Consider the following 27,860-nt stretch of genomic DNA (forward strand, 5'->3'; position numbering starts at 1 on the left):
GTCTATTGATTATCATATGAAAGGGGGAGAAGGAGAGTGAGAAATTGATTTTTTTTATTTTTAAGGTCAAGATACTGTTGGCTTCGATGATTAAAGCATAATGACTATCAGTTAAGTATTTAATAAAAAGAAATTATTGAATTGAATTTTTAAATTTTTGTAACTAAATTTTATGTGAAATATATGATAAGATCTTTCTATTATCCTAATGGTCGTAGTAAGAACTCATTATTTAGTAGTTAACATTTTTTTTTTAATACATCTTTAATATTTCATCATGAAATTTTTTCAACACTTTGACTCTCCTTGAATTTGTTTTAATTTTCTTGATCCTTTAAACAAATTATATTGAGAAATCACTTTCCAAATTTTTTATTAGTTATTATCTGTACCTCATTATGTAAATTTATTTAGAAATACTATAGCTCATTGTATGTAAAATTGAAGTAAGGAACCTATTTTTTATTTTAGGTTTATAGGTTCTATAAAATAACATTTCAATAATTAGAAGAATTCACTCATGAAGTTCCAAGTGTGCTTTGAGATATTATCATAGTATATTCCTTAGGAACCTAATCTACAGGAAGCTGAAAATCTGTTGGCTTTTGACGAGAGAAGCGAGAGCCCGGCAGTGGAGCCGCCTCCAGCTCAAAGTCTTACAGGTACAGTGATATTATTACTATTATTACTTGCTAAGCTACAACCCTAGTTGGAAAAGCAGGATGCTATAAGCCCAGGGGCCCCAATAGGGAAAGTAGCCCAGTGAGGAAGGGAAACAAGGAAGAATAAAATATTTTAATAACAGTAATAACATTAAAATAAATATTTCCTATGTAAACTATAAAAACTTTAACAAAACAAGAGGAAGAGAAATTAGATAGAATAGTGTGCCCGAGTGTACGCTCAAGCAAGGGAACTCTCAGGATATGAAATTAATTTGGTTTGGAGTGGCTTTCTTAACATGATTTTTTTGTACAGTATAATGAAATAGAGCCAAATACATTTGAATCATTCAATATACCTAAATTAACCGCACAAATTTAGTTTCGTATCCTGAGTATTTTTTTCGTAATGCGAGGCGAAAAAATCTTCTCATGTCGTTTTGTAAAACGAGTTGTTCGTATACAGAAACTTTCATATCTAGAGGTTTCACTGCGTTTTATATGTATTTTTGAGTCCTTTTATAAGCAGATAATGAAAAACCAATGACAATAATGCAATGTTATTTGTAGAAAAATTCAAAAAGTTCATGAAAAATATTTATTGTCTAATAAGTTTACTGTTCAAGAACAATGTTGTCTAATATGCTTACTGTTTATCTTGAAAAGGCCTAACTAAAACAAATAACTTATTATAAATAACTTTAAAATAACAGCTCAATGTTGATTATTGCTAAGCCTGTGCTGGATGTGTGGTGCAGGCAGTACAGACTTAATGGAAAAGCGAAGGAAATATTCAACAGTTAATATTAAAATATGAGGAATTTTTCAATATTAAACTTAGCCGGTGATCATATAAGCTGTCAGCTCTGCTGCCCGACAGAAAAACCTAAGGACAAAATACGCCAGCGATCGCTATACAGGTAGGGGGTGTACATCAACAGCGCCATCTGTCGAGCAGGTACTCAAGTACTCCAAGTAAACACAGAACCAATTTTCTCTCTGTTGTGCCACCGGCAAGACCTACTAAATACGCTGTTGCTTACTGGATTGATTTTCACAGTTTTGGTGAAGTACTCATTTCTAGTTATTAGCTTTCGCTTTGCAGAGGTTATCTTCAATACTTCCTTGCATTCTTTGATTGAATTTTGGATTATTTGTTGACGACTTGGATAGATTTTGAATTCCCCCTTTGACTAATTCAAGATATCTGACCCTTCTCAAGTCCCCAAATACAGGAAGTGTAGTGCTAGGGACTGTTCAAGGCGTCTTCCGAAGGCCTCTATCGATCCTCACACCATTTGTTCCAATTGTCGGGGTAAAACCTGTCAATTGGAAGATCGATGTGAGGAATGCGTTGGGCTTTCGGAATTCGATTTTCTCGAATTCCTGAAATATTCACGTAGGCTAGAGAGAGATAGAGTTAGGAGGAGTTCGTCTCGCTCAGTTGAATTTTCCTTTCCCCATGCCCCACAACCTATTCCTTCCCCTGTAGTGGTTACTCCTGATCCCCCTTCTAGCACTCAACAACCTTCGATGGCAGATATGATGCGTGCCATCCAGGCTCTGGGTGAGAGAGTCGAGTCATTGGCGAGTGACCGCAACCAACTCATGGCAGACGTCAGGGAGTTGAAGGGTAAGAGTGCAGTGGGAAGTGAAGTGAGTGGTAGTGCTGTGAAAAGTGTTAGTGTTGCGCATGAGGGTGCGTCTGTTCGTGCTTGTCGTCCTCCCAGTCCGGGACCTCTTGCAAGCTCCCAAGCCCAGGGGAGAAGCAAAGTCGTACGACCAAAGGGTTCGACAGGCTTTAATCAGCGGACAGACGTTCCCTCCGTGGTTTCGGACGTATCTTGCCAAGATCGCCCCACCCACAAGAAGACGAGAGAGCCCGTTCATTCCTCGTCTGCGGAAGAGGTTTCACGCCAGAAACGATGGACCAAGGTCTCACGTCCTCTCAAACGCAAGGTCCCTTCCGCGCAAGTCCAACGGCCCAGGTGTAGCCACTGGGTCAGTTCGGACTCGCTGCAGTCTTCCGATGACTGCACACCTCCTAAGAGAGGCAAAGTGGTACCGCAACAGGCAGTAACACCGTCTGTTGCCGCACCTGCTGCTGTAGACCCTAAGTGGTCTTTGCTACAGTCTATGCAGACACAGTTAGCATCTTTTATGCAGGAGTATCGTGCGGAGAAGGTTGACGCTGCACCCGTTAGCCTACAACCAACCACGGTTGTGCGTCCAGTAGACGCTGAGGCTACCTTCTCCCGCACTCCAGCTGTGAGAGTTCCACCACCCATGCGCAGTGTACCCTGCCAGCCGCACGTTGACGTTCACCGACGCACGGAACCCTCCGTTGACGTTCGCGAGTTACCACAACAACAGGAGGGTGGAGTTAAGTTGCTTTGTTTTGACGCTGTGCGTCAACCTCCGCAACCCACTGTGGTTACCGCTACTCGCCCGCAGCAGACTAGACAGTCAGGAGTAGAAGCTTTGCGTCCCCACACAGCTATGGTTGTTGCCAGCTCACAGACTGACCAACAGTTCCATGACGTTGCGTCCAGTGCAGTCACGCATGCACCCGTGCTACCGGACTCAGCCGACCAGCTGATTCCTACTCCTTTGCCGCTTCCTCCTCAACATTCAGACGATGGACTCTCTGATGATGACGACGCTGCACATCTTGACGACCCGCACACGGACATCGACGAACCCAAGACCACGCCTCCCTCCTTGGACTTTAGGAAAGTGCTTGCACTGTTCAAGGATTTATATCCTGATCAGTTTGTGTCTGCAGCACCACGCTCTCCTCCCTCTGAGTTCGCTTTAGGCACGCAGTCATCCGCACCTGCCTTTACGAAGCTCGTCCTCGCCCGCTCGTCCAAGAGAGCTTCAAGAGTGCTGGGAGATTGGTTGCAGTCCAAAAAGCAACTTGGGAAGACAGCTTTAATGTTTCCCCCTGCCAAGCTTGCTTCCAGATCTAGCGTCTGGTATGCCACGGAAGAGTTCTCGGCTTGGGAGTTCCTGCCTCTGCCCAGGGCGACTTCTCAAGTCTGGTAGACTCTCCCCGCAGGCTGGCCATGAGACGCTCCAAGATTTGTTGGACTCCTTCGGATTTAGACCATCTGATGAAAGGAGTACTCAGAGCGTTCAAAATTTTTAACTTTTTGGACTGGTGTTTGGGAGCGTTGAGCAGGAAGACCACCCCTTCTGACAAGGAAACTTCCATGCTCATAATGTCCTGCATGGACAAAGCCATACGGGACGGTTCTAGTGAGCTTGCGGCTTCTTTCGTTTCCGGGGTCCTCAAGAAACGGGAACACCTTTGCTCCTTCTTGTCAGCTGGAGTAACCCCATGTCAAAGATCGGAGCTTATGTTTGCTCCTCTCTCGAAGTGCCTCTTCCCTGAGGAGTTGATCAAGGAGATTGCTGCCTCCTTGATTCAAAAAGACACACATGACCTGGTTGCGTCATCCGCACGCAAAGCCACCCCTTTGCCCTCCGTGTCTAGACCCAGGATGGATACTCCAGCGTCAAGGTTCATTCCGCCCTTTCGTGGCAGAGCCTCCAGCAGAGGAGGTGCTCGTGCCGAAGGTCAACGTGGGAGCAAGAAGAAGGGTTCCAAGTCCTTTAGAGGCAGAGTCTGACTGCCACCTTCTTCAGACAGCAGTGGGAGCCAGGCTCAAGAACTACTGGCAGGCCTGGGAGAACAGGGACGTAGACGCACAATCTGTGAAGTTACTCAGAGAGGGGTACAAGATTCCATTCTTGCGCAAGCCCCCTCTAGCAACAACTCCCATCGACCTCTCTCCCAGGTACAGAGAGGAGGACAAGAGACTAGCTTTGCACACAAGAGGTGTCTCTCTTACTACAAAAGGGAGCGGTAGTCAAAGTCCGGGACCATCAATCCCCGGGCTTCTACAACCGTCTCTTCTTAGTCGTGAAGAAGACAGGAGGGTGGAGACCGGTGCTAGACGTCAGTGCTCTGAATGTCTTTGTCACAAAGCAGACGTTCGCCATGGAGACGACAAAGTCGGTTCTAGCATCGGTCAGGAAGGAAGACTGGATGGTCTCTTTAGACCTCAAGGACGCTTACTTTCACGTCCCCATCCACCCAGATTCCCAACCTTTTCTAAGGTTCGTTTACGGGAAGGTTGTATACCAATTTCAAGCCCTGTGCTTTGGCCTAAGCACGGCGCCTCTTGTTTTTACGAAACTGATGAGGAATATTGCCAAATTCCTGCATTTAGCAGACATCAGAGCCTCCCTCTATTTGGACGACTGGCTTCTAAGAGCTTCGTCCAGTCGTCGCTGTCTGGAGAATCTAAAGTGGACTCTGGAGCTGACCAAGAAATTGGGTCTCCTGGTCAATATGGAAAAGTCCCAACTCGTCCCATCCCAAACTATAGTGTACCTAGGAATGGAGATTCAGAGTCAAGCTTTTCGGGCTTTTCCGTCGGCCCCCAGAATCAGTCAAGCCCAAGAATGCATCCAGAACATGCTAAAGAAGGACCGATGTTCAGTCAGACAGTGGATGAGTCTGATAGGGACGCTTTCATCACTGGACCAGTTCATTGCGTTAGGGAGACTGCACCTCCGACCCCTTCAATTTCACCTAGCTGTTCACTGGAGAAAGGACAAGACGCTAGAAGCGGTCTCGATCCCTATTTCCGAGAAGATGAAGTCTTCACTGACTTGGTGGAAGGACAACATTCACCTCAGAGAGGGTCTGCCACTGGCTGTTCAGACCCCCAACCACGTTCTCTTCTCGGACGCATCGGACACGGGCTGGGGTGCGACATTAGACGGTCGGGAATGCTCGGGCACGTGGAACGCGGATCAAAGAACGTTACATATCAACTGCAAGGAGCTACTGGCAGTTCATCTGGCCTTGAGAAGCTTCAAGTCCCTCCTTCTAGGCAAGGTGGTGGAGGTGAACTCCGACAACACCACAGCCTTGGCGTACATCTCCAAGCAAGGAGGGACTCATTCGATGACGTTATACGAGATCGCAAGGGACCTCCTCACCTGGTCAAGAGATCTAAACCTGTCTCTAGTAACGAGGTTCATTCAAGGCAACATGAATGTCATGGCAGACCGCCTCAGCCGGAATGGTCAAATCATCCCAACAGAATGGACCCTTCACATGAATGTATGCAAGAGACTATGGGCCTTGTGGGGCCAACCTACCATAGATCTATTTGCAACCTCGATGACCAAGAGGCTCCCAATTTATTGCTCGCCGATCCCGGACCCAGCAGCAGTTCATATAGATGCCTTTCTTCTGGATTGGTCCCATCTAGACCTTTATGCATTCCCCCCGTTCAAGATTGTCAACAGAGTACTGCAGAAGTTCGCCTCTCACGAAGGGACAAGGTTGACGTTGGTTGCTCCCCTCTGGCCCGCGAGAGAATGGTTCACCGAGGTACTGCAATGGCTAGTGGACGTTCCCAGAACACTTCCTCTAAGAGTGGACCTTCTGCGTCAGCCACACGTAAAGAAGGTACACCCAAGCCTCCACGCTCTTCGTCTGACTGCCTTCAGACTATCGAAAGACTCTCGAGAGCTAGAGGCTTTTCGAAGGAGGCAGCCAGAGCGATTGCTAGAGCAAGGAGGACATCCACTCTTAAAGTCTACCAGTCGAAGTGGGAAGTCTTCCGAAGCTGGTGCAAGTCGGTATCAGTATCCTCAACCAGTACCTCTGTAACTCAGATAGCTGACTTCCTTTTATACCTAAGGAAGGAAAGATCTCTTTCAGCTCCCACGATCAAGGGTTACAGAAGCATGTTGGCAGCAGTCTTCCGTCACAGAGGCTTAGATCTTTCCAACAACAAAGATCTACAGGACCTCCTTAAGTCTTTTGAGACCTCGAAGGAGCGTCGTTTGGCCACACCAGGTTGGAATTTAGACGTGGTACTAAGATTCCTTATGTCAGAAAGGTTCGAGCCACTACAATCAGCCTCCTTTAAAGATCTCACTTTGAAGACTCTTTTCCTCGTCTGCTTAGCAACAGCTAAAAGAGTCAGTGAGATACACGCCTTCAGCAGGAACATCGGATTTTCATCTGAAACGGCTACATGTTCCTTACAGCTTGGTTTTCTAGCCAAAAACGAACTTCCTTCTCGTCCTTGGCCTAAATCGTTCGATATTCCAAGCCTTTCCAATTTGGTCGGAAATGAACTAGAAAGAGTCTTATGCCCTGTTAGAGCTCTTAAGTACTATTTGAGACGAACTAAATCTTTACGAGGGCAGTCAGAAGCTTTATGGTGCGCTATTAAGAAACCTTCTTTACCTATGTCGAAGAATGCAGTTTCCTATTATATCAGACTTTTGATTCGAGAAGCTCATTCCCATCTGAATGAGGAAGACCATGCTTTGCTGAAGGTAAGGACACATGAAGTTAGAGCTGTCGCAACTTCAGTAGCCTTCAAACAAAACAGATCTCTGCAGAGTATAATGGACGCAACCTATTGGAGAAGCAAGTCAGTGTTCGCGTCATTTTATCTTAAAGATGTCCAGTCTCTTTACGAGAACTGCTACACCCTGGGACCATTCGTAGCAGCGAGTGCAGTAGTGGGTGAGGGCTCAACCACTACATTCCCCTAATCCCATAACCTTTTTAATCTTTCTCTTGAAATGTTTTTTATTGTTGTTTTTGGGTTGTCCGGAAGGCTAAGAAGCCTTTCGCATCCTGGTTGATTTGGCGGGTGGTCAAATTCTTTTCTTGAGAAGCGCCTAGATTAGAGGTTTTGATGAGGTCCTTTAGTATGGGTTGCAACCCTTGATACTTCAGCTCCTAGGAGTCGCTCAGCATCCTATGAGGATCGCGAGGCTCAGTAAGGAAGACGTACTTAAAAAGGCAGAGTAATTGTTCAAGTCGACTTCCTTACCAGGTACTTATTTATTTTATGTTTGTTATTTTGAATAACTGCTAAAATGAAATACAAAATACTTAGCTCTTAAATGTAAACATATAATGCTGGTCTCTACCCACCCCCCTGGGTGTGAATCAGCTTATATGATCACCGGCTAAGTTTAATATTGAAAAATGTTATTTTCATTAGTAAAATAAATTTTTGAATATACTTACCCGGTGATCATATATTAAAGGACCCTCCCTTCCTCCCCAATAGAGACCCAGTGGACCGAGGAGAAAATTGGTTCTGTGTTTACTTGGAGTACTTGAGTACCTGCTCGACAGATGGCGCTGTTGATGTACCTGTATAGCGATCGCTGGCGTATTTTGTCCTTAGGTTTTTCTGTCGGGCAGCAGAGCTGACAGCTTATATGATCACCGGGTAAGTATATTCAAAAATTTATTTTACTAATGAAAATAACATTTTTACATCCTAGCCCCATTAAGTATTTATTTAAGTATTTTTTTTACATTCAGTGTACCGGTATGTGGTTTCAATGCTCTTTGAACTTTAGAAGGAGTCATCCCATCCTGTTTTGGTGTAACTCATTTAAGATATTTTTCATTGTCTCCTTTTTATATTTCTCATTTTAGTGTTTATTCATCCTTTTCGTGTGAAGTTTTGATGTCCCACTAAGTAGCCTATCAGTTAGTGTAATTTCTTTTCTTACATGCTAGGTAGACATTTTTTTTATTGCTTTGGATAAATGACTGAAAGAAACATAAAGAAAAAAACTTTTTTGTTTTTTTATTGGCTTCACTTGTCAGATGAAAAATCTATATTCACCAACATTACTCAGCTATTTGCCAATTTTCCTTATATCATTTAGCAGGAATGCTTTGACATATTTCACTTCACAACAAATAATGACAGTACTGTATTAGATCAAAGTTTTGTCTTAACATAATATTGTCAACATAGTTAAAGGAAAAATGTTTTAAGGAAATTCACAAAATTGAAGCATACCTTTTTGTCTTGTAAATATAGTTCTTATCAACTAAAATATTAATATAATACACTTGACATACTTTTCATGCAAATAGTTCATTATTTGATTTAATATTGTAGATTGGGATTACCTTTATTTTGAAAATCACACTTTTCAAACCAAGTTCTAATTCAAGGCAAAATATTTTGACAGATTTGAAGCCCAAAGAAGTGATTCGGAATAAGACATTTTATGTCTTTTGGGTTATATACCTCTTCAACACAATTGCTATTGGTTACATAAATGCTATGTACAAGAGCTTTGGCCAGACTTTCATCCAGGATGATCATTTCTTGGCCAAAATAGGGTCGCTTGCTGCAGTATTTAATTGCATTGGACGAGTCGCTTGGGGACGATTGATTGATAAGACATCCTTCAAGGTAACTTTTTATGTCATAGTTTATTTACAAATGCAGATAGGTCTGTTATTAGATATTTACAGATACCGATAGTTTTCATATACCAATTTAAAGTGACTTCTCTTGTTAAATATCGGGAAAGGATATATAAGTACACCATGTATGACTTTTTGCAATAATGTATTTTTAAATATTTAACTTAGCCGGTGAATATATAATAGCTGCTGCTCCAGCGGCTCGACAGAAAACACACACAAAAACTCGCGAGCGATCGCTATGAAGGTTGCGGGTGTGCCCACCAGCGCCAACTATCGGCCAGATACCGCATATACATGTAAACAGACCCAATTTTTTCTCTGTCGGCCTTAACGACAAGACGTATCAATACTCGCTGTATAACCTGGAGTTTTCTCAACATATTTGGTGAAGTACTTCCTTTTGGTTTGAGCTTTCGCAGTGCAGGTGTTTTATCTTCAACTTAAATCTTGAACTCGTTTTTGGATAGATTTAATTTTTGATGACTTTGGATTGTTTTTTTGGACTTTCTTTGACTTTTAAATGGCCGACCCTTCCCTTAGTACGGAAGTGTGTTTTAGGCTTTTAGCAATTATCTTATCACGTTATAAATTAATTATAGATTTTCCTCTATATATTTTATATCTCAACCGCCTTTATTAGGCCTCTTCGATTAGCTTTCCATTTATAATAAACATCAAGATAAATTTTAATGATTTGTTTATATGCGACCTTTCCTGAGAGTAGGCGGTCCTAACTTGGAAACCGAAGTTAAACAACGTTGAGCCCTTTCAATCGTAAATAACTTTTACAGAGCAAATGATTTAAAACTTATTAAATGAATATTTTTTAGTAGACATTTTATGAAAGATTTTCTTTGAATAGTCTTCGTACTGTTTCAAAGATGAACTAACGTTTAGTTTATTTATGCTACGCAGTTTGCGCTCTATCGTTACGATAGAGAGAGAGAGTATCACGGTTTCACTTTGCAGAAAGAGTAAATCGATTCTGACGTTTTGTTCATTCTTCTTTCAAAGCTTAAATGTTTTAAATACTATTTTAAAGGAACTTTTTAATTGAAAAACCTTTCAGTTTTTTCCTTTGGTCAAATAACCTGTTTATTGACAAAAGGTAAGTGGGCTCTTCTCTTCGGTGCAAAATCAAGAGAGAGAGAGAGAGAGAGATAGAGACGGAGAGAGAGAGAGGAGAGAGAACGTTCCGATCTTTATTCTCGTCCCAAGCGAGTAACGTTCTCGATTCAGTTTTTTACTCTCATCCCTAGTCTCTGTACGGGGAGAAAGGATAAAACATTTTTTAGTTTTTATTCTCGTCCCAAGGCACTGTACGGTGAGAGATTGAAAACGTAGTTTTGAATGAACTAGTGTTTAGTCTCCTTCCCAGCCACTGATCTTTTTATCTTAAATAATACCGGGCATTTGTTCTGTTTCCAATATGGTGGTTTTTAGTTTTGGAGGCGATTGTCCTGCCGAGGTATCGGCAGCCATTTTGGGTTATGTTCGCTTCGGTAAATATTCTAGTTAATTTTGCCCATCTGGTACTCTGTCATCTAGGTTATATCACTTACGTTTTATGGCCTTTTAGTGTTATCATTAATTTTTACTATGGTGTTTATTTGCTTGCAAGTCCAATTTGGACCTACGAAGAATAGCGATTTAAAGAATAGCGAATTAAAGTTTAGCGATTTAGTCTGTTAGTTTGTACTCGCCTCAAAGGCTTCGATTTAGACTATATCCTTGTTTATTTGTTACGTTGTCGTTATTCTTCGTTCTTGGTTATTACAATTACTAAGAAAAGCAATCAATTTTATTAATGTTCTTGTTTTATTGTGTGATGTTAGTTTTTTATTATGTAACCTTGAGAGCGAAAACAGAGACTGCTCGTTCCCTGTTCTACAGATATGAGTTATCCCTTCTCTCGTTTTCTTTGTTAGCTCGAGTAAGAGAGGTGAATTTCCCGTTCTCCGTTTTTATACGATCACGAGTTATTCAGGCCTCCTCTTAGTATCAGAGTTGATGATAGTACGTTTAATATTATAAACGTTTTTATTGATGTGGTTACTGTTAATATAGCTAACACTATTAATAGGTACGTTAGTGTATGAGTCATTAATTGGGGTCGTTTTATACCGACACCCTTAGCTCCGCCTTGAGTTATGCTTAGCTCCGCCTTGAGTTATGCTTAGCTCCGCCTTGAGTTATGCTTAGCTCCGCCTTGAGTTATGCTCCGCTATATGGATACTCATTGGGTGAGAACTAGTTAACGTTCAGGAGCAGATTTTTGGAGTGCAACGGTGAAATCCGGCACTCGGACTCCGGCTGAAGCCTTTTACACACGAACCTTTGTCATGTTTGATCATAATTACACCGTTACGGCCGGCTTCACGGGAGATAACACAATCATTCATTGAGGTTAATGTTATCGTACCGGGAACGGTCACGATATCACGGTGACGGGCCTTTGCTACCGGATCTCCGGTACAAACAGAGATCAAGCAGACGGCCAGAACCGGAGTTAACAATGTGATACCGATGAAGACTTCACAGTTTCATTATTACGGTCCCTTTTTCATCGAATCTCCGGCTTCACTGGAGATAACACAAACATTCAGTATTAGAGAATGTTATCGTACCGCTGAGGATCACGTTTTCACGATGACGGACCTTTGTCACTAGTTCTCCGTTACAAACAGAGATCAATCAGACGATCAGAATCAGGGTATGAACCCCTTTTTCATAAATAATCACAATATCGTTATTACGATCCTTTTCATCGAATCTCCGGCTTAACCGGATATCGTACAGGCGATCAGCATTGAGGTTAATATTAGTTTTCCTCTGGTGTTCACGTTGTCACTATGACGGACCTTTGTACCGGGGATTGTTACCGGAGCTCCGGTACAGACAGAGATCACTCAGACCACGGGTGGCCAATCTCTTGTTTTTGCTGTAAAGGAAAGGATTTAACATGAATACAAAGTAAACTGTACTTACTTTAATGACACTTTGAATTTGCGTTGGTAATATTCATTAGTTATTCTTGAAAGTCCAAATAAAAATATATGAACATAACTATGCCTATATTTATGCATATATTTAATTCTAACTATGTATAAATATGGATAAATATCCATACAACATCGTGTTCAAATAGAAATAAATTGATTATGCCTATATTTATGCATTTTCAATTCTAACTATGCCTAAATATGAATAAATATCCATACAACATAGTGTTCAAATAGAAATAAATTGATTGTGCCTATATTTGTGCATATTCAATTCTAACTATACCTAAATATGAATAAATATTCATACAACATCGTGTTCAAATAGAAATAAATTGATTATGCCTATATTTATGCATATTCAATTCTAACTATGCCTAAATATGAATAAATATCCATACAACATAGTGTTCAAATAGAAATAAGTTTCCACTCAGTACTGGGAACCAAACGTTGGCCCCTTCTAATGAAGGGCCGGGTCGAGACTAACCATGCCATGAGAGGCTATCTACTGTTCCTTGAAACTCTGGTCAGTGAACAGATGAATCAATAGAATACTAATAGCCAGTAAATAATGTTAGACCCGGTTCTGAACGTCTGAGTCAGGGGTGGCCAACCTGTGGCGGATGCGCCAACAGTGTCACATTTCATGAATACAAGTGTCGAAATATACCCCAAAAGATAGTACATTAAATGATTTTTCTTTAAAATTTATTTTTATGAGTTATACAGCTGATCCCAGCCTGTGAATAGGATCACTAACCAAAGTTCAAGGAACATCCAGACTTATGTCCCCTTTTCTTTTACAGAAGGTTCGCCTACATGGTTCCCGTCAGGATGATGATGAATCTCTCTGGCCTGCAAGAGAGGCTCTCCGCCCTTGGTTATCAAGGTTGGGAAGAAATGCTCCATCTAGAGGTCCCTATCTCCTCAGAGTGTCCTCTCTAAGGTTGGACGACGACCCCATGGACGGGCAGGTAGGTGGGGATAAATTTTGAGCCTTCAGCTTTGCAATTACCTACGTCACCGACCTAGGACCCTTAATGGATCCTGATGTTCATGTTACCCTGCATAAACCGTGACTGCTAAAAGCAACACATTCTAGGGAAAACCAAGGGGCTATGACGGAGCTCAAAAGTATGGTAGTGAGTCGGATCCGTTCAGGAACTCAGAAGTTTCCCCCTACAGCCCCAGGCATATCGAAGTAACCTCCTTCGATAAAAACAACGTATAGAGATTTGCCTTACATGTTCCATATATAGATGGTACCATAAATCTGGATGGCATAGACGTCCTCCCTCTGGGGGACCTAGAATTTACTCCCAGGTACTAGAATTCCCGTTCAACGGATTCGTTCGATTGAAAGAGATTGCCTTGGTTAGGTTAGACAAGGTACCGAAGGTAACAGTATTATTTCCTAAAGGGCAGGCCCGATCTGTCTGGACCAGGATGTTGTCAGTCTGGGGGGTACGATAATTCCAAGATCTGCCCTTCCAATTCGACCTACACGTTTGATGGTCTGATCGGGTTAGTTGTGGGAAATACGTTCTGTCTGAGGCCTCTATCAGACAGGAATCGATAGTCGGTTACCCACTCGTCATCACAGCCTCCCTCTGATTCGACGTCTATGCATCGAAATCCCCCTCATCAGGTGGTCTACCTCACTGATTCACCAGGTACACAGCCCAACCCCGTTGGGATGTTTTACCTGCATACAGCCCTAGATCCGAACCCTCAGGCTCCTCTCGTGGACACCAGAGAGGAAGCTACAGGAGTAGAAGACAGTCTCGCCATCGAGACGGACCTAGAAAAAAGGGGGCTCGGAGAAGGAAAGTACCTAGATTCACCCCCTCACAACGCGGTGGTCCCGGTAGGGGGTAGACTTTACCACTTTTGAGACCATTGGACCTTCGGTCTGTGGGCTCATAGCATAATCTCTAAAGGTTTGAGGTGAAAATGGCCACAAGGTCCTCCTCCTCCACCAGTGACCTTCTTCCAGAAATCCACTCCCATCCTGGAAGAGTACAGCACAGGGTTACTCAAGAAGAAGCAATCAAACGGGATCGATCACTGAAGTTCCAAAGCCACCTGTTCACAATTCCGAAGAAAGGCTTGGCGGCATTGAGAGTGGACCTGGACTTGTCAAGCTAAACTCTTACATTCTCTGCGACAAGTTCCGGATGTTGACTATCTCTCAGGTACGGACCTTACTTCCCCGTAAGACCGTCACCACCTCTGTCGATCTTACCGACGACTCTTATCTTGCGCCTTTAGCTCGAAACTTCTCTTCTTATCTGGGTTTCCGCCTAAGCAGGAAAGCCTTTGTGTTCAAGACATGCCCTTTGGCCTCAACATTGATCCCAGGATATTCACGAAACTGGGAGAGAGAGTGTTAGAACAACTCAGGAACCAAGAGATACAGATCATTGTTTATCTGGCCGGTTGGCTCATTTGGGCCCGGCCGGTCATAGAAGGCAACAGAGCTACGAAGGAATTATTTCAATTTCTCGACAACCTGTGATTTCGGGTCAATCTCCAAAAAATCTCGCCTGCAACCATCAGTCCGCTTAGAATGGTTAGCCATTCAGTGGGACCTTTCGAAGCACACGTTGTCTCTCCCTTCCAAAAGGTAAGAGGAATAGTTTCCAAGATCAAAAAAAATTTTCTCAAACACAAACAGGTGTCCGAAGAGCCTTAGAAAGTATCCTCGGACTTTTCCAATTCACTTCAGTAACAGATCTAATAAAAGCCAAAATCAAAGACATCAATCGAGTTTGGAGAAAGAGAGCTACAGTACCTATAAGAGACATGGTCTCGAAGATCCCCTCTGTCTTGAAAATGAGACTACGCCCATGGTCCGAACCGAAGGACCTCTCCAAATCGGTTCCTCTACAATTCCCACCTCCACAAGTGACATTCCATACAGCCGCGTCTCTAAGTGGATGGGGGGGATTACTCCGAACATCAGATGTTTCAGGTTCTTGGTCACTCTCCATGAAACAGTCCCATATCATTGTTCTCAAAGCCATGGCAGTGTTCTTGACCCTGAAGAGAGACTCTCCTCCGAGGTCGACCCACATCAGAGTAGTGTCAGACAGCATAGACGCAGTACACTACGTCAACAGGGGAGGATCCAAGTCACCCAACCTGAATCAGATCCTGGTCACTATCTTCGCCTGGGCAACAGAAGAGAACTGGTTCCTGTCAGCACCTCACCTAGCGGGAGGCCAGAATGTGAGAGCGGACTCACTATCCAGGACGGATCCACTGGAGTCAGAATGGTCTCTAGACATAATTTCATTCCGGTGGATACTCAGGCTCGTTCCAGGCCTCCAGGTAGATCTATTCGCAACTCAGATGAATCACTAACTTCCTTGTTATGTGACCCCAACCCTGGACCCTCGGGCTTATGCCATGGACGCATTACCCCGGGATTGGAACCATTAGAAGAAGATTTCCCTATCTCCCCCAGGGAATCTTCTAAAAACTTTTACACAAACTACGCTCCTTCCGGGGCGCAGTGGCTTTAGTACCACCTCACTGGCCAAGAACAGTTGGTTTCCTCTCCTCCTCGAGTTGAAACTCAGTCCCATCCGGATCCCGTTCCTCAAACTGACCCGAGTATCCAAACTCACTGTGTCAGATTACTCAAGGATAGCCAAAACTCTAACTTTGTGGACTACAGGAAGTTGGCAGCTCGTAGAGATGCGAACATTGAACCGGAAACGATCTCTTCATCGAATGGGACAAAAAGGGACTCGACAATTCGCCAATATGATTCGGCCGTTAACAACTAGTAGGTCCCCTAAGAGTGCAGACCATACTCGTATGTCCCCGCATTTAGCCATCTCTTTCTTGAGGTTCCTATTTGACAAAGGCCTAACAGTTAGCACTTTAACCACCATCAAGTCAGCTTTGAAGAAGATCTACCTTGTTGGGTTCAACATTAACCTAGCTGATTCCTATTTCTCATCAACCCCAAAAACATGTGCTAGGCTTCGACCTTCGGTTCGGCCACAAAAGGACTCTTGGTCTCTGAACGGTGTTCTCAAACTTGCGATGGACACGGACAATGAATCCTGCTCTTATATCACTCTTCTTAGGAAGACTTTATTTCTAACGGCTATGGCCTCAGGTGATGGAACATCAGAACTAGCAGCTCTCACGAAACCCGGAAAACATAGATTTCCTCCCTTCAGCCGAAGTACTCCTTTTCCAGACAAAGCTTCCCTAGCTAAAAAATGAGGATCCGCAAAATAGGTGCTCCTCTCGGAAGATTATTCTTCATCCCCAGGATTTTTCTCCGTGTACAGTCACACTCTCAAGCCCCTTTTTAGCTAGAACTGCCACCCGCTCGTCTGGCCCCTTGGTTATCAGGGAACAAGGAGGTACTATTTCCATTCACGGTATCAGGCAACAAATCCTCTACTTCATTAAACATACTAATCCGGAATCATTTCCCCAGGCTCATGATATACGGACAGTAGATGCCTCCAACAATGACTTCCAGAACAGGGACTTTGATGATTTTAAAAAATATACGGGTTGGAAATCCCCTATGGTTGTCAAACGCCAATATCTAAAGATCTTACAGGCCCTTAAATACCCGACGATGGCAGAGGGGAGCCTTATCTCTCCCCATTAATCTCCTCTTCTTCCTTTCTTCCATCTCTTCTCTTCTCCCTCCTACCCGCCACTCACACCACGTCGCCGCTCTCCTTGGTAGTTCGTTAGCCCTATGATATTTGCCATGTTTAATTCCTATGGTTTAACTGTTATTGTAGTTACCGTTCCTTTAATGTTTAGATATACTTAGACATGTAAGGTTTGATGCCTTTTGCGATTCGACACTCAGTTGGTTCCTTGTCGTCATTATTATTTAACCTTACGTTCCCTATGTCATTTGGCTGGTTGGTAATTGGACGATTACTTTATTATATCATAGTATTGTCGTACATGGTGATTGTATTCTCCTCATTATGTTATTAATTTATTGGGCTTGGAAGGCATTCTCTGGTACCTTTTCGCCGGCCGTCACAGGTCGACCCAGAAAAGGGATTTTGACGAAGGAAAAATCTATTTCTGGGGAGAGACCTGTGACGCCCGGCGAAACCCTTCACGATTATTTTTGTACGGACCCACCCTTTTCCTTGCCAAGCCATATGTTCTTGCATAAGGATGACCTGGTGAGCGCGAGTGGTAGGTGTCGGTAGGGTAACCCAACTGTATTCTCTAGGGCCTGTCACGGCCCTCCCCCTTTGATGAAGGGATTATCTAAATGGAAGACAGCCTGTGAATAGTGTTTTACAAACGCCCTTGTTAGATATACGACACCAACAAGGTGCTCGCGCGAGGGTTGTAACCTCTGCATTCCATGCTTTTAATTTTCTCTGGTATATTTGGAAGATTTATATCAGAAAAAGTACAAAGAAGGACTTTTTCGCCGGCCGTCACAGGTCTCTCCCCAGAAATAGATTTTTCCTTCGTCAAAATCCCTTTACTGTTTTTTGCTTGTATTAATGTGCTTACATTATACGACTGATTTCGCAATTATAACCTTTTGATGAGGGTAGAATTGCGTGCTTCAGGTAGAAATCAGTTTTATTCATATCTAATGTGAATTGTTAAAAAATTCGATTTCAGTGAAATAAGTGCAAAACAGAAAATCGTAGTGATAAAGTGATATTGCGCAAAGTGTTATCAGTGTTGCGACCGAGGGTTCGTCTGTTCGTGCCTGTCGTTCGCCTAGTCCGAGACCTCTTGCAAGCTCCCAAGCCCAGGGGAGAAGTAATGTCGTATGACTTATGGGTTCGAGAGGACTTGATCAGCGAACAGACGTTCCCTCTATGGTTTCAGGCGTGTCTCATCAACACCGCCCCTACCATAAGACGAGCGAGACGATTTTCTCCTCGTCATCCGAAGGCTTTTCGCATAAGAAACCGTGGAACAAGGTTTCGAGGCCCTTTAAGCGAAAGTCAGTCCTTTCAGGACAGGTCCAGCATCCTGGTTTTAACTATTAGGACAGCTCTGACCCTGCAGTCATCGGAAGACTGCTCGCCGCCTTAACAAAAGCGTAACACAGGCTCCGAGAGTCTTTTTGTAGGCAAGGTTTTGCAGTCACAGACGTTAACCTCGTCTCTTACCGCAACCATTCCTGTTGATCCTAAATGGGTTGTACGGCAAGACATGCAGAATAAGCTTGCCTCTCTTAGGAGGACTATTCTGCTGAGCAGGTTCACGATGATCCTCGCCGCTTAGCTGATCGAGATCCTGGCCGTCAGCCGCCCAAACGAACCTTTGCTCGTCCTGTTGACGTTGACGTTACAAAGTCACGTCAGTCACGTTTTGTAGAGCTTCACTCGATGCAGTCCAGTGTTGACTTTCAGCCGCTTGTGGACGTTCAGCCGCTGCCGCATGCTCTTGTTGACGTTCAGGACGTTCGCCAACCAGCGAAGTTGACTTGTTTTGACGTTGAGCGTCAAGCACCGCAGTCAAGAGTTGTTTTGACTGCTCAGTCTAGGCAGTCAAGGCAGTCTCGAGTTGACGTCGAGCGTCCTCCCGCACCTGTTGGTTGTTGCTGGTCAGTCCTTTAAGCAGTTACATGACATAGCGTCCTTGACTGCTACTGTTGCTCCTTTGCGTGTGGACTCTGCTTGTCAAGTATTGCCACCACGGCAGGTCTCTCCCTTGCTTGAGACTCGGCTATTGTCGGACAAGGTTCCTTCAGATGAGGAAGTTGCTGTTCCCCCTCCTACTGATATTCCCTTGAGGACTCTGTCAGACGGAGAGGAGCCTAAAGCTGCTCAGCCCTCTATGGACTTTAAATAAATCATGCTGATTTTTAAGGATATTTGTCCGGATCTTTTTGTAACTGCTGCTCCTCGTTCGCCTAAACGTCAGAGTTTACACTAGGCCTAGCTACTTCGAAGCCGTTGTTTTATAAGCTAGTGCTCTCTCTCTCTTCTAAGAGAGCTTTACGTTTGCTAGGCGACTGGTTTATCACCAGGAGGAGTTTGGGGGAGACAGCCTTTGCTTTCCCTACTTTTAAGCTGGCTTATAGAGCGAGAGTCTGATATGGCACGGGAGAAGTTCTCGGCTTGGGAGTTCCTGCCTCTGCCCAGATAGACTTCTCAAACCTCATAGACTCTCCCTGGCGCCTGGCCATGAGACGCTCCAAGATTTTATGGTCGACTTCAGAGCTAGACCATCTCCTGTTAGGAGTTTTTTCGAGCGTTTGAAGTTTTGCTGTACAATTATGTCATGCATAAACAAGGCTTTCAGGGATGGCTCCAATGATCTGACAGCCACGTTCTCTGCAGGAACAAGTCCCTCAGGGATGGCTCCAATGATCTGGCAGCCATGTTCACTGCAGGAGTACATAAGAGGCAAGTGCGCTCAATGTGTTCATTGTCAAGACAAACTTCACGATGAAGTCTACCAGGCTGTCTTGACAGCATTAATGGAAGGTGACTGGATGGTCTCTCTCGACCTTCAGGAGGCATACTTCCACATTCCTATACACCCGGATTCCCAACCGTTTCTGAGGTTTGTTTACAGGAATGTGGGGTACCAGTTTCAAGCCCTGTGCTTTGGCCTCAGTCCTGCTCCTCTCGTGTTTACGAGGCTCATGAGGAACGTGGCAAAATCCCTCCATCTATCGGGGATCCGAGCCTCCCTGTACTTGGACGACTGGCTTCTCGGAGCATCGTCCAGTCTTCGCTGTCTGCAGGATCTACATTGGACGTTGAGTCTGGCCAGGGAGTTGGGGACTTTTGGTCAACCTAAAAGTCCCAACTGATCCCATCCCAGATTATTCTATATTTGGGGATGGAGATTCGCAGTCCAGTTTTTTTCGGGCTTTTCCGTCTGCCACCGAATAGAACAAGCCCTGCTCGAAGTCCAACTAATGCTGAAAAGAAAACGTTTGTTCAGTCAGGAGTTGGAACAGTCTCGTAGGGACTCTCTCATCCCTGGAGCAGTTTGTCTCACTAGGGAGACTACACCTTCTGCCTCTCCGGTTCCATCTAGCCTCTCACTGGAACTAGGACAAGACGTTAGAGACGGTATCATTCCCAGTCTCTGAACCAGTAAAGGCATGCCTGAAATGGTGGGACAGCAATATCAGTCTGAGAGAGGGACTATCCCTAGCAGTCAAGAACCCAAACCACGTGTTGTTCTCAGACGCGTTGGATTTGGGTTGGGGTGCGACCCTGGACGGTCGGGAATGCTTGGGTCTGTGGACCTCAAGTCAGAAGAGCATGCACATCAACGGCAAGGAGCTATTAGCAGTCCACTTGGCCTTGATGATATTCGAAAGCTTCTTCGAAACTAAGTGGTAGAGGTCAACTCAGACAACACCACAGCTTTGGCGTACATCTCCAAGCAAGGAGGCACACACTCCTTCACGCTGCTCGAGATCGCAAGGGACCTTCTCTTATGGTCAAGAAATCGAGGCATCTCCCTGTTGACGAGATTCATCCAGGGGGACTTGAACGTCTTGGCAGACTGTCTCAGTCGGAGGGGTCAGGTGATACCCACGGAATGGACCCTCCACAAGGACGTGGGCAAGAGTCTTTGGGCTACTTGGGGTCAACCCACCATAGACCTCTTTGCCTCCTCGTTGACCAAAAGGTTACCAATCTATTGCTCTCCAGTCCTAGATACAGAAGCAATCCACATAGACGCGTTTCTACTGGATTGGTCTCTTCTGGACTTATATGCATTCCCACCATTCAAGATAGTCAACAAGGTACTGCAGAAGTTCGCCTCTCACGAAGGGACAAGGTTGACGTTGGTTGCTACCCTCTGGCCCGCGAGAGAGTGGTTCACCGAGGTACTTCAATGGCTGGTAGACTTTCCAAGAAGTCTTCCTCTAAGGGTAGATCTGTTACGTCAGCCCCACGTAAAGAATGTCCATCAAAGCCTCCCCGCTCTTCGTCTGACTTCCTTCAGACTATCGAAAGACTCTCAAGAGCTCGAGGCTTTTCGAAGGAGGCAGCCAGTGCGATTGCAAGAGCGAGGAGAGCTTCTACCATTAGAGTATACCAGTCGAAGTGGGAAGTCTTTCGAGACTGGTGCAAGTCAGCATCTGTGTCCTCGTCCAGTACCTCTGTAGCCCAAATCGCAGATTTTCTTTTATATCTGAGAAAGGTTCGCTCCCTTTCAGCTCCCACGATTAAGGGCTACAGGAGCATGTTGGCTTCGGTCTTTCGACATAGAGGCTTAGATCTTTCCAACAATAAAGATCTCCAAGATCTCCTTAAGTCTTTCGAGACCTCTAAGGAACGTCGTTTGGCAACTCCTGGATGGAACTTAGACGTGGTCCTAAGGTTCCTCATGTCAGACAGGTTTGAGCCATTACATTCAGCCTCCCTGAAGGATCTCACCCTCAAGACACTTTTCCTAGTGTGCTTGGCTTCGGCTAAAAGGGTCAGTGAACTTCATGCCTTCAGTAAGAACATCGGCTTTTCTACAGAAAAAGCCACTTGTTCACTTCAACTTGGTTTCCTGGCCAAAAATGAACTGCCTTCTCGTCCTTGGCCTAAATCTTTTGATATTCCTTGCTTATCAGAGATCGTAGGCAACGAACTGGAAAGAGTGTTATGTCCTGTTAGAGCTCTTAAGTTCTATTTAGCTCGTACTAAGTCATTACGAGGTAAATCTGAGGCATTATGGTGCTCAGTTAAGAAACCATTGCCTATGTCAAAGAATGCTTTGTCATATTTTATCAGATTTTTTAATACGAGAAGCTCATTCTTACTTGAATGAGAAAGACCGATGTTTGCTTAAGGTTAAGACGCACGAAGTTAGAGCTATAGCAACCTCCGTGGCCTTCAAGCAAAATAAATCTCTGCAAAGTATTATGGACGCGACTTTTTGGAGAAGCAAGTCAGTGTTCGCGTCATTTTACTTTAAAGATGTCCAGACTCTTTACGAGGACTGCTACACACTGGGTCCATTCGTTGCAGCGAGTGCAGTAGTGGGTGAGGGTTCTACCACTACATTACCCTAATTCCAATATCCTTTTTAATCTGTCTCTTGAAATGTTTTTAATATTGTTTTTTGGGTTGTACGGAAGGCTAAGAAGCCTTTCGCATCCTGTTGATTTGGCGGGTGGTCAAAGTCATTTCTTGAGAGCGCCCAGATTAGGGGTTTGATGAGGTCCTGTTGTATGGGTTGCAGCCCTTAATACTTCAGCTCCTGGGAATCTTTCAGCATCCTAAGAGGATCGCTGGGCTTCGTGAGGAAGACAGACTAATAAGGCAGAGTAATCGTCTAAGTCAACTTCCTTACCAGGTACCTTTATATATTTGGGTTTTGTTATGATATAACTGTCAAAAACTCTAAGCATATACGCTGTAAACTTAATTAACTCTGGTCTCTACCCACCACCATGGGTGTGAATCAGCTATTATATATTCACCGGCTAAGTTAAATATTTAAAAATTATATTTTAATTATAAAATAAATTTTTGAATATACTTACCCGGTGAATATATAAATTAAAGGCCCCCCCTTCCTCCCCGATAGAGACCCAGCGGGATGAGAAAAATTGGGTCTGTTTACATGTATATGCGGTATCTGGCCGATAGTTGGCGCTGGTGGGCACACCCGCAACCTTCATAGCGATCGCTCGCGAGTTTTTGTGTGTGTTTTCTGTCGAGCCGCTGGAGCAGCAGCTATTATATATTCACCGGGTAAGTATATTCAAAAATTTATTTTATAATTAAAATATCATTTTTTGGAGAGTGGAAGAATGAAAATCTATTGTTTTATTATTTTGTAGATCAAGAATAAAAGTGCATTTTAAAAGATTTTAGGGTATTATGCGTAATTTACAGTTGAAACAAAGTGGAAATTCAACCATGATGGATAATCAAAATCTTTATCCAGATTACCTGAAGAGCAGGCTATCCTAGGCTGTCATGAATTGGCACAAACATGGTCAATGTACAACAGATGCAATAATCTCATAACCCCCTAAAACAGACCACTGCCTACGCATGGTTGACTAGCACACTAGGTAACCCACTGTTATCATGCGTGGTTTCTTTCACAGTACTGTTTCATATTACTTTTCAAATGTAATTGTACATTATACTATAATATTGTCTATGGGTCAGGAATGGAAAATAATCAAGAAGAGTTTAAAGGTATTTTATAACATTAAAGCAAATTTGTTTGACAATAATTGTAAAGAAATGCAAAGCTCCTAGCTCCCTCGTTCTAGCTTTCATTGCAAATTTTAAAGGAAAGATATTGACTGTCAATACAGTAGCTTGCTACTCTTGGATGAAGGGTGTGCATGCTCTAGTAGTCACTTGTTCCTACTCCTCTTCTCATATCTTTTAAAGTTGGGCCTCTGGAGGGAATGAACACTGGTGTTTTATTCATTTCACTTCTCACCAGATATTAAATCTCCTTTGTAAAATAAATCACGTAAGGGCCGATGATCACTTTTCAACTGAAGCGGTTGACCTAATAAAAAGAACATCAGGCCTTCCCAGAACCCAAAGAATGGCCAATACCTCTCGATTGAATGTATGAAAACATATTTTATCTTTGTGGATGAACACTTCCTATGAGAGAAAGAAAGACACATTCTCCCCAGCAGCTCAGTAAAACAAAAAAGATTCTTCCTACTTATAACTCCAAATATCTTTTATAATGTTGACTGTTTTTGCTGTTAAAAAGATGTTAAATTCCATATAAAATTCATACAGTTATTTTCCATTAAGCAAGTGTTAGGCTACATTGGAATGTTTTACATTCGTGTATTTAAAAATCTTTTTCCATGGTGTAAGTTTCATGTTTATTGTTCCCTCATAAGAGATATTCATAAACACCATTCTTTATAGTAGTGTACAGAATCTAGCTTTTTGGGGGACTATTTTAGTCTCCTTCTGCAAAGAAAAATAGTACACTTACATTGAATAAATGTTTTATATTTAGCTTAATTTTCCAGGTTTCCATGCGTCTGTTGGCGGTAATGTTGGCCGTCTTATTTGCAACCCTCCCATTAACAAAGTACTTGGGAAAAGCTGGTTTCACTAGTTGGATCTGGCTTATTTTCTTCACGTTCTCAGGAACATTCGTGTTAATGCCAACGGTCACTGAGAAGGCATTTGGTGCTAAATATTACTCTGCTAATTATGGTCTACTTTTCACTAGTCAGGTAAGTAAAATGTTTGGGGTTTTGTCCTACCAAAGACAACTTTTATTCTTCTTGGCAATAGCATATGTTACATTGATTTTATAGTTTGCATTTTTAAGGTTTGCATCTTTGTAATCCGTATTATTGATCTTGTTATTCGTATTTTTATAAGTAGAATTATGTAAGGATCTTTTGCTGTAAAATTGCTGTCTGACAGCTCTTTTTATTTCATCTATTGTACTGCACTGACACTTGAAGTATCTATTAATCTGCATAGTTTAAGAGATGCACTAGTAGCAACTGTTACCTTGTACTGAAATTGAATTTTTTTGGTTTCAAAGGCAATATCAGGACCGTTAATAGCAACTGTGAACCAAACTATGTTGCTTGCTGTTGGATACACTGGGTGCTTTTTAACGATAGCAGCTGTTCTCTCACTAAGTAAGTAGATCAAGGATTTTAGATATTTTGATGAAACTTTCCCGAGTCACATATCTAATATCTACGAAATTAACTTTTAGTCCTTGAAATAAAAGTAAAAACTTAAGGATTATGAAGGTACTGTATAGTATTCATTCTTTTTGCTAAATCTTATATTAATAGGTTGTTATTAGAAGTCATAAATCTTCATATGATGTTTGGTGCATGTAGATATGATAGAATTATTCACTTTTTTTCCATGGTAATTGCATATTATGTAGAATGGTGTTAGAATTATGGAGTTAGATTTTTTAAGTTATTGTGAAAATTCAAGTTTAAAATTATTTCATTATCTCTTTCCCATTACCTAATAAGTATGGTAGTCGGCTATGTAACACAGGTAAACTCCATCTAGATAAACAGAATTTTAATGATGAATTTTTTCATTTTCAAATTTACCTGTGAGTTACATAAATTCCTTCATTCCTGCTATTACACTGGAATATTGAAGTTTATACAAGGTCTTTAACGACTTTGACAGGATGAGATAAAAGTCTTGGGTAGGTTTAAAGAACCATCGGTCCCTGGAAGGGACGAATACTGTGTAGCTGTTGAGAGAGAAAACCTTTGATTTTGATTCTAAGGTTGAGAAGCTCAGGCTTCGTGGATATTGGCCATGTGAAATCGAATTAATACATTTTGTTATTTTATATTTTTTTTAAGGGTTATAGTGCTTTTTATACAATATATACATGTTTGGCTCAGGAAACACACTCTTTGCCCCAATTTCATCTCCTGAATTTAGATCTGGGGCTGTTGAATCCCTTAATAGAGATCAAGTTAAAATTAGTGCATGGTGCAAATTATGAGGGATGAAGTTGAACTCTCACAAAATACAAAGTATGATTGTAAGAAGGTTGAGGACAGGGGCTTCTCAACATCCAGATCTCTGCATTGATAATGATTCTTCAACTACTGTAGATAGAAATCCTTTTCAAAAACACATTTGGTCTGTTTCTTTAATTGCACAAAAAATTGGCTTATTGAGAAAGTTTTACGATATTTGATGATCAATCTATTCTGAAGATAAGTTTTAATTCCTTCATTCTACTCTTTTTAATACTGAACTCCTGTCTGGTCTTCAGCTGCTGACTCTCTTAATTTGTTGGACATAAACTTGCTGTCTATTAAATTTCTTATTCCCAATCTGAATGTTAATCACTGGCACCGTCATTCAGATAATTCATTATGCATGTTGCATAAGATTTTTCATAATTCTGACCATCTTTTGCATTCACGTCTTCCAGGACTGTACCATCTTGTTCATATTACTAGGTATGCAGCTAATTCTAAGTTTTGCCTTCTCCATCATATGGCTAAACACTATACAATATACTGGAAGCTTTATTCCAGTTGTGACCAGATTGTGAATTGATCTTCCTAATCAGGGGGTTAAGTCAACAGAGCTTCAGGAGTTCAAACTTGCAACGATAGTTTTCATGTTGAACAGGCTTGCATAAATCTCCTTCATAGTTTATTATATAAGTCAGATCTATTTTAATGTAGTTACTGATTTTAAAATATTTTATATTCTTTAATTATTACGTCTCATGTACTTTATTTATTTCCTTATTTCCCTTCCTCACTTGGCTCTTTTCCCCTGTTGGAGCCTTGGCCTTATAGCATACACCTCTTCCAACTGGGTTGTAGCTTAGCTAATAATGATAATAACTATTAAAACTAGAACTCAGTGTCAATACAGCATATACCAAAAAAATATTGTGTTCCCTACAAACTTGTAAAGCACGTACAGTACTCGGTGTGTATAAGGAAAACCTACAAGTTCGGATTATTGAACCCGTCACAACACCTGCAATGATGGATTTGTCTGCTAACCCATGACACGACACCCACCAGGAACTAATACTAACACTGGAGGTGATGCATACTATATCTAAATATTATTGCTAGATGGTAGTGTAAATGCAAACTATGTTATTCACTTGTTTGTTTTGATAACGGAAACACGGTCACATATGATACCATTACAGCTCCTTTGGTGACCTGGTTACTTGATAGAGTGCTTGAATTTTTGGTCAAACTATATAACAATACTTTCAAATGGCTACATCAGGAGGCAATATTTTCAATAGTCTTACTCTTGGGACCAAGAGTTGGTGAACTTGCAGCATTCTGTAGTGAACAACACATTCCTGGCTGTCATTTGGTAATGGCTCAGGATCTTTTTTTGGCCCTAATCATAAACTCATACTGAGGCAGAACCCTCTTTATATTTCAGTCTTACAGCCTAGTGAATGTAACCTTAGCCCAGGATCCCCAACAGGGAAAATAGCCCAGTGCAGAAAGGAAACAAGGAAAAATAAAATATTTTAAGAACAGTAACAATATTAAAATGAATATTTCCTATATAAATTATAAAAACTTTAACAAAACAAGAGGAAGAGAAATAAAATAGAATAGTGTGCCCGAGTCTATCCTCAAGCAAGAGAACTCTAACCTAAGACATTGGAAGACCATGGTACACAGGCTATGGCACTATCCAAGACTAGAGAACAATGGTTTGATTTTGGAGTTCTCCTAGAAGACTCTCTTCTACCCTTACCTAGAGGAAAGTAGCCACTGAACAATTACAGTGCAGTAGTTAACCCCTTGGGTGAAGAAGAATTGTTTGGTAATCTCAGTGTTGTCAGGTGTATGAGGACAGAGGAGAATCTGTAAAGAATAGGCCAGACTATTGGGTGTATGTGTAGGCAAAGGAAAAGTAAACCATAACCAGAGAGCAGGATCCAATGTAGTACTGTGTGGCCAGTCAAAGGACCCCATAACACTAGAGGTAGTATTCTTATGACAGAGGAAAAACCTATTTTTGGGATGTGCTGTGTAGTTTCCCATCCACCTCCCTAGACTTTTTATGGGAAAAAGGAGATAACTGAGACTTGATTTTGGAATGGAAAGATGTTGTTGGGCAAGCAAAAATGCCTTGGTAAGCATTGTCGCCTGTATTGTTATTGGTTCTCAGTGGGGGACATGTCATCAGTTAGCAGATTATTTCATCATTGGAGGTGCTGTGATTGGTTCCTTCTTCAAAACCACTTTTCTAGTTTAGAAAATATGACTTCTATTCTCTTTATTTAATTTTCTCTGATTTTACAATTGCATTGATGGTAGTGCTTTCATGTTATCAAATTTTGTTTTATAAATATAAAGAAATATTTTTCAATATTAAACTTAGCCGGTGATTATATAAGCTGCAGCTCTGCTGCTCGACAGAAAACTCTACGTTCAAAATCCGCCAGCGATCGCCATGCAGG

The 27,860-nt window shown here is 42.4% G+C and overlaps 1 protein-coding gene across 5 annotated transcripts in view; it reads left to right on the forward strand.

The window, feature by feature from the left end:
• Positions 1 to 27,860, forward strand: part of LOC137632739 (uncharacterized MFS-type transporter YhjX-like) — a 67,652-nt gene that overhangs the window by 26,361 nt on the left and 13,431 nt on the right. For 4 of the 5 annotated variants that reach the window (XM_068364814.1, XM_068364813.1, XM_068364816.1 and 1 more), the window contains 4 exons: positions 569 to 662; positions 8,709 to 8,935; positions 23,920 to 24,129; positions 24,450 to 24,549. In XM_068364814.1, coding sequence (XP_068220915.1) covers positions 569 to 662; positions 8,709 to 8,935; positions 23,920 to 24,129; positions 24,450 to 24,549 — 631 coding nt within the window. The remainder of the gene's footprint in view (positions 1 to 568; positions 663 to 8,708; positions 8,936 to 23,919; positions 24,130 to 24,449; positions 24,550 to 27,860) is intronic. The other variant, XM_068364817.1, reaches the window with a different exon arrangement.

The sequence above is a fragment of the Palaemon carinicauda genome, chromosome 42 (assembly GCF_036898095.1).
Source record: "Palaemon carinicauda isolate YSFRI2023 chromosome 42, ASM3689809v2, whole genome shotgun sequence".
In the NCBI taxonomy this organism is placed as follows: Eukaryota; Metazoa; Arthropoda; class Malacostraca; order Decapoda; family Palaemonidae; genus Palaemon; species Palaemon carinicauda.